This window comes from Cyprinodon variegatus, unplaced genomic scaffold (assembly GCF_000732505.1).
Source record: "Cyprinodon variegatus isolate N-32 unplaced genomic scaffold, C_variegatus-1.0 Scaffold749, whole genome shotgun sequence".
In the NCBI taxonomy this organism is placed as follows: Eukaryota; Metazoa; Chordata; class Actinopteri; order Cyprinodontiformes; family Cyprinodontidae; genus Cyprinodon; species Cyprinodon variegatus.
In genome coordinates, this window is record NW_015151202.1 from 141,026 (window position 1) to 148,041 (window position 7,016).

General features: G+C 36.9%; 1 protein-coding gene across 2 annotated transcripts; it reads right to left on the reverse strand.

Annotated features, from left to right (window-relative positions):
* Positions 1-662: 662 nt before the first annotated feature.
* LOC107098121 (interleukin-20 receptor subunit alpha-like) lies at positions 663-6,598 on the reverse strand. Of its 2 annotated transcripts, none has more exons than XM_015395599.1 (6): positions 6,502-6,598; positions 5,140-5,254; positions 3,324-3,508; positions 3,029-3,168; positions 1,744-1,913; positions 663-1,263 (listed from the first exon to the last, which is right to left on the reverse strand). In XM_015395599.1, exons 1-5 carry the CDS (start codon positions 6,563-6,565, stop codon positions 1,764-1,766), a joined length of 654 nt encoding a protein of 217 aa, XP_015251085.1. In that variant the 5' UTR covers positions 6,566-6,598; the 3' UTR covers positions 663-1,263; positions 1,744-1,763. The 2 variants fall into 2 exon arrangements, with proteins under 2 accessions (XP_015251085.1, XP_015251084.1); XM_015395598.1 differs by having other exon boundaries at positions 663-1,266.
* Between the last annotated feature and the right edge of the window lie 418 nt (positions 6,599-7,016).

The following is a 7,016-nucleotide window of genomic DNA, read 5'->3' on the forward strand; positions in this document are numbered from 1 at the left end:
TTTAACAGTCATTACACTAAATATTTCTACTAAAGATGAACGCATTAATGCATTTTTTTTTTCTTTTTTAGGTGATAGAAGCGGTGGACATTTTTCATAGAGGTGGCCAAAAACAGGCCTTTTAATGAGAGCCTTGCTTATAAAGCTATACGTATTTACATCATCGCCCCATAAAACATTAAAAACTAATTCTTAGTCTTATTTAATTGTAGTATATTGTGAGTAATTACTTGCTGTATTGTTGTTGACAGTTTTTGGTTAACATGCTAACTAAAATATGTCAAAGTAGACATTCCTCATGATGGTATCACTGCTGCCACCTTCTGGTTTAGAGAAGAACTGCTTGTTTCAGAGGTGGTGAAGGGGTGTCTATGGCAATCCCCCCCATGAATTTTCCCATAATTGACTGAGTTCACCTGGTGACATTGTAATGTATGGCTGTGTGTTGGCATAGTTATGTTAACTTAACTTCTTTTTTAAGATTTGAGTTAGGTGAAGCATGCAGATATTGAATATGATGGGTAACACTTTGTGTTCTCTGACACAAAGTTACATACTGACAGAAAAAATGCAGTAGCAGTGAAGTCTTAATTTAAAGCAAAGAGATCTACTGGGAGAAGAATAAATAACGATATCCAGGTGGTAGAGTTTAGATGGTAGAGTTTATTTTACAGTTATGCACTTTTTTATGTCAGTAACATTATAGAGATACCAAATACTTCTGCAAGGGAGCGTTGACCTTTCAGTATCACAAAAACTCAAAACACAGAAAAGATAACATTAAAAAGAGGAAATGAATCGTTTTATTGGTACGGTGACACATGTATGATGAACGTGAGGCCCAAAGCATCACAATGTGATGTTTTTATCCTCAAACAGAAGCTCTGGTAGGTTTTTATTTTGTGAAAAGTCGTTAAAAAATGAGAAACATTCATGCATGCTCAGCGACGGTTTGGATGCAGAACAGGCTGATAAATACAATGCGTTGGTTCATGAATAATTAGTTACGCTAATGTAAAAAAAAAGCTCCTTCTAAATGTACTGGCAAAAAAAAAAACTGTGTATAAATATTTTAATAGAAATAATCAAAATGCCTCAAACTAAGACCCAAGCTGAGTGACAGACTTTAAACAAAATGCTCCATGGAAGATTTAATAAAGTGCATCACTTTAAGGAGTTCAGACACCTGTGGCTGCAGCCGTGGAGGTAGAGGTGAGTATTGAAGCCATGGTGACGAGATTGACTCCAATCAACCAGCGTCTGCTGCTAAAGGCACACACAAAACAGGATAATCAGTAATGAACTTTGCATATATATATTTTTTTTCCATATTTTTGCCATTTTTTATAATTTACTAAAAGCTGTTTTAGATTAAATAATTAATAATAGATTATTTGATTCCTAAGCTAATCAATGTTCCTTTGGTTCCTGGTCAATGCTCAGTCTTTTAATGACATTTATTATCACTTTTGCAGATGATATGCTACTGTACAGGCATGTTAAGCTTGATCAGGTGGGTAGGTTGTGACGGGTGATTGGCTATCCAACAAGTTTAATCAAAATCTGAATGACCTCCTTGGCATGTTAACAGGTTTGTAAATAGCCCTTTATAAAGTATGAATCTGTTTAAGGTGAGTGGGAGCAAGGATGCATCCGGATGTTGTAGAGTAACACTTAAGGAGTGGAGTTGGAGACCTTTGTGGTTGTTTTTCCTGTGAGAGGTGTTTAACAAATCAACTTTACCTCCTGATTTACTTGAGTATTCAGGGCGTCGTGATGCACTTTGCAGAGCTGCGATCGCTGCTCTTCATGTGGCGGAAGATGACTGTCTCTGCCTGGACACAGTACTGTGTTTTGGGATTCAGTTTTGTCAGAGTCAGCTTGTGGGAGCAGCAGGTGATATCGTACATGTCCTGAGGAGAAGGTGAGGGGCCACATATTAGCAATCACACCAAAACATGCAGGACACAGAGTGACAGAGGGATAAAACCAGGGCCAGTTTGTTCCTCTGGGGATTTTTTTGTTGTTCTTTTTTCAAATCTGCTCTTCCTCTTCTGCCTCCTCACCCTTTTATATTTCCTCTTTGTCTTCTGATCTGTTTATGTCCCAGAGTCTGTGAAAGTGAATCTTTTTCTGCTGAAAAACTGATTTATGCAGCAGATTTAAGCTCACATAATCCTTATTTACCCAACAAAGCATCTATATGCATTTTATCATTAGTTTTAATTAAAAGGGTTTATTTTATTGGTTGAATTAAAATGTTCCTTTTAAGACCTTTCCAAAAAAAATGTTTTTGAAGGAAATGCTAAACTTAAAATGTATGCAGTTGGTGTGTGACAGAATAACAGATAAGTGCATAATGGTGAGATGAAAAGAATAAAATGGTCCCTGGTTGTCAGGTGTCTTTTAATATAAATCTGAAAAGTGTGGAGAATGTATTTTATGAGCTCTGCTGTGATATTTCTACCTGCTTTGTGCTTGTAGAAACTGAAATGTTTGCTCTTAGATTAGATCGGTTGGAGTGTGTTTGCAAACAGATTCTCAGCTGGATTTAGGTCTGAACTTTGACTGGGCCATTCTTACTGGTGTATAACTTTTCACCTTAACCAAATACTTTAGCTGTATAAGGTTGTTGCTGTGAAATGCAAACAGGAAGCGTTCCCCAGCATCTCTTTTCCACCCTTCCTTTAAGGCCACATCTGGGGTGTTCATGAAATAACTGCTCTTGCAACAGTTTCCCTCACTAGAGCTGCAGATCTATGCAGTATATTGAAGCAGAGGTACAGTATAGTGAAGTAGACTGAAAATGGATGCACAAATTTTACTTGTAAAACATATTTTTGCTTTTAATTCAAAATTATGTACCAATTAGTTAATTGATATAAATACAAGGCATGGCTCTGGATCAACAGATTTGAATAAATCTGATTCCACACATGTTTTTTTAAACTTAAAGACAACGGATTATCCTCTAGATCCCTCAGGAAGCTCTGGTTCTGAAGTGAAGTCACAGTAAAAGTTTGCATACCTCCTTTCCATTGTGGAGGACGTAGACTTTGTATTCCACACTGCTGTGCATCTTGCGGACCAACAACCGGGCGGCCTTCACTTGGATGACGATGCCTTGTTTGGAGGAGTTGATCTTCACATCAGGAGGACTGATTTTGGCTGCAAAGTAGCAAAGTTAAAGATTAATGTTTATTTGGTTCTTAGTTTTCTTTTTTAATACGAACACTTGAGCTGTCTTATTCTTATTTAGGGAGTAAAAAGACAAAAAAGAAAGTGTAAATGAGGGTGAGGAGAAGGAGGTAGTTGGTGCTTACTGTCCCAGCGGGGGCTGAATCTGGGGGACAAGGCCCAGGCCGATTTGCTGCTGGAGGCTACGGATGTGGCTTGGACCCGAGCGTAGTACCACTCTGTGGTATCGGAGGTGACGTTGCTGAGGTCACACTTGTGCCTCCGGATCCCCTGACAGCTGCTGACTTTCAGCCAGTCCATCTCACCATAGCTGTGAATTCAGCAGGGATCTTTGTTAGATGTTTACTCGACTCTTAATTCTGCAGGATCCTGCCAAATTATCTAAATCATTCGTTTTTAAACAATAACATATCGAAATACTGCATGAAGCTGCTTCTGCAAAACAGGATTTTCTGTCTAAAATAACAAGTCTGTGCACTTTAAAGGTTGAAATTGTAACAGAAAACAGCATTGGAGTCAAATCTTAACAGTTGAAATCATGCTTTTTGAAACGATTTGTAGTTCTTGACATTAGGTCCGTTAGGTTTGTTAACTAAGCTGTACGGTAAAACAGCTGCTAGCTTTATCATGCAAAAAAAAGTTACAAATTCCAAGCAAGCCTTCCCTGTACATTTTTTACCTTTGCAACTGAGAGTTCTCAGCAGGTAATCCAAATTTGGTTTACATAAAGTGAATTTCTCTCTCTCTAAATGACTGTCTAGGAGTGGGTGTGTACATGAATTGTAATTTGTAAATGTGGCAGCGGTCTCCAGGCCCAGTCCTGCTACCTGCTAATAGACCTCTGCTCCCAATCTACTTTAGGTATTCAACCTTTACTTATTAGTTTATTTATTTACTTCTAAACTAGTATCATTCTGAACAAAGTCTCCTGCAGGTAAGATGTTGACTGCAAATTACTAACACAGAAAATCCCACATAAAAAAAGACTTGGAAATATTTTTTTGAAACATTGCAACAGATTTATACTTAATAGTTTATTTATCTACTAATACATGGGAAGAAGATGATCCTGTAAATCTTGATGTCTTTTTATTGCTTTGCACTGGTTGTGAAGTATTGTTTTATGTCTACATGGTACATGAAGACTTAAACCTACTTTTGAGTGTATGTTCGTTTTTGCCCCATTGATAAATTTTGATCTGTAAGCCCAATAATTGAAACTAACAGTGGGTTCAATGAAATTAACTTCATATTACTCCCTTCTTTATGCTTCAATCACATTTACATGATTGAAATCAATCTGTTTGTTTTAAGGTCCTCTTAATAGAATAGATTTGTTCAAACCCTTAAACTAGAGGTAAGATTCATTACTGATTTGAGACTGATTGTGGAGGGAGATGCCTGTGGAGCTCCCTCTACTGGTGGTGAGCTTGTATAACCACAGAAGAAGACTTTTATTTATTAATCATTAAATTAAATTAAATTAAATTAAATTAATAAAAGTAAAAAAATAATACCGGAAATAATTTTATGGAAACAAAAATCATAAAAAAAAAAAAATTAATTACTAAATGAACTTTTGCTACACTGTATGTATTTTCCTATATTTTCTGCCATTTACTGCCAGGGAGTGGTGGCCTAGTGCTTAAAGCATTGCACTTGGGTCTGAGTTCAAGTCCCACTCATTCCCACAGCTTTCACTCTGGGTCCCTGAGCAAGACCCTTAACCCCAGACTGCTCCTCTGGCTCCAACAGTGACAGCCCACTGCTTCCGAAGTAAATGCAGAAAGTGAATTTCCCCATTCTGGGACAATAAAGGGATTTATATTTATTTATATTTAGTTCTGTCACTCTGGCAATGATTATATTATAGGATCAAAGGCTCAGAAATGAAGAGAAACAATAGAGAGAATCCATCCATGTTTGTGTGTGAGCGCTCACATCTTATACTGGACGTTATAATGCAGGGAGGTGCTGTTGGTGGGAGCCACCCAGTGCAGGACGTTTCTGTAGTTTATAGACGTAAACTTCACCTGGCCAGGTGGAGTCAGCATTTCTGCAACACAGGAAGTCAGATATCTGGGTTAGGTAAGATCAATAAACATTTATATCAAATATCTCACAGTTTTAGGAAGGTTTTTAACCACCCAGATGTAGAGCTGCACAATAAATCCAACTGCAGAAACATCATTGTGGCAGTGTTTGCAATATCAGAGTTGCAAACGAGCACTTAGATGCACATATTTGGTGTGATACACTTCAAGTGCCATGCATTCACGGCATTTGCTCGGTATGATGGTTTATATTCCCCCTAATGCGCAATATCTGTCTATTTTATTGGCTAAGAAGTTCCAGTTATGTGGTGAGCAAGAGGCAAAGATGGAGAAATAGAAAAGTTCTGGAAAATATGGCTTAGCAATATGGCAATAACAAACTTTTCCTGAAATTGGCACAGGAGCTCCTTCTGACTAAACTAAACTTCCTGAATATCAGGTTTATAATGTGCCTTTATTTTATTAATAATTTCTAATAACATTTCGTCCCTTTTTTATCTTTTAGAAATTAAATAAATATTATTCTTACAAAGACTTATTCAAAAGTCTTAAAATGACAAGTTTTGTGAATTGGCGCTATATAAATAAAATGAATTGAATTGAACTGAAAAGAAAAAGAGTTACATTTCAGCCAAAGATGAAGGAAACATACATTTTGAAAAACAAAAACTAAACATGCTGGTTAGAAGGAGGCCTGAGGTAGGATCAGCAGCAGGTAACCTCTGTTAAATGTGATCACCCAAAACAAACTTAAACGCCCACAGGAGCAGGTACCAGAGGTTTTTGTCCTCATGAAGTTTATAAATTTCGATTCCTTAAAATTGGCCTCCTTCTTAAGCTAGAAGTTGCTTTTTCTATCAGATATAAATAAAGAAAACTTGATTGTTTTTGTGATAAATCATTAGATTTCTTGGTAATCTACTGATTTAGGTTTACAGGTTTATCTGTTGGTAAAACTCGGTGTGACCTTTTAAAAACAAAGGTCAACGTTGATGACAAACCAGCCAACAGTAAACAGGCTTAACTGCCTATCCGTCAATGACCTGCTTAGACGTCATTGGTTTAGTATAAAAGGAGAAATAATGTAAAATGAACCTTCACACCTCTGGTCTATTTAATTGAAGAAAACATTAACATCATAACCAAATAACAAACATATCAGCAATTAAACCTTAGGATCTTTAAATGCCTGCAGGCGGGTAGCAGCTCTGTAATTAAAGAAAATGCATGAGGACAGAGTGGAGGTTACCTTGAGCTGTGACACAGAAGGCCAGGTTCCCCAGCAGCATGGTGCGGAGCAGCAGGCGAGTCATGGTGTCAATGCAGTCTGTGGACCAACACTGAAAACAATCCTAACAGATGCTGCAGGCAACCCTCCCTCTACCTTTTAAAAGCCCTAACTTCCCCTTTTTTTAAATGCCACAATTGCTCTTAACTATTTATGAGACAGAAAAGAAGCCGTCATGGAAACTTTTGCTTTTTATTCTTTACAGTATTGATTATTAGCTGAATCAGATTTTGTCATCCATTATAAAATGCAATTATCCCAGACTTACTGATCATATTTTAACCCATTAATCTACAGTTTAGATACAGGAAATGCCATGTGACCAAAGAGTATGAACAAAACTAGTATTTGTTTGTTTTATTTAACAGATGGAATGGTCATCATAAATAATACTCATGACCAAAAGTTTTAAATGTTTGTATGTTAGACAGACGTTACTCACTTGCACTGAGTTGAAACTTAGATAAGTTTATAAA

Bases quoted from the DNA above. Each gene is read 5' to 3' on its own strand.
- LOC107098121 (XM_015395599.1), bottom strand. From the start codon at position 6,565: ATGACTCGCCTGCTGCTCCGCACCATGCTGCTGGGGAACCTGGCCTTC. The intron at 3,169-3,323 runs GTAAGCACCAAC...GCTACTTTGCAG, and splicing joins ATTCAGCCCCCGCTGGGACA to CCAAAATCAGTCCTCCTGAT. The intron at 1,914-3,028 runs GTATGCAAACTT...CCTTCTCCTCAG, and splicing joins TCCTCCACAATGGAAAGGAG to GACATGTACGATATCACCTG.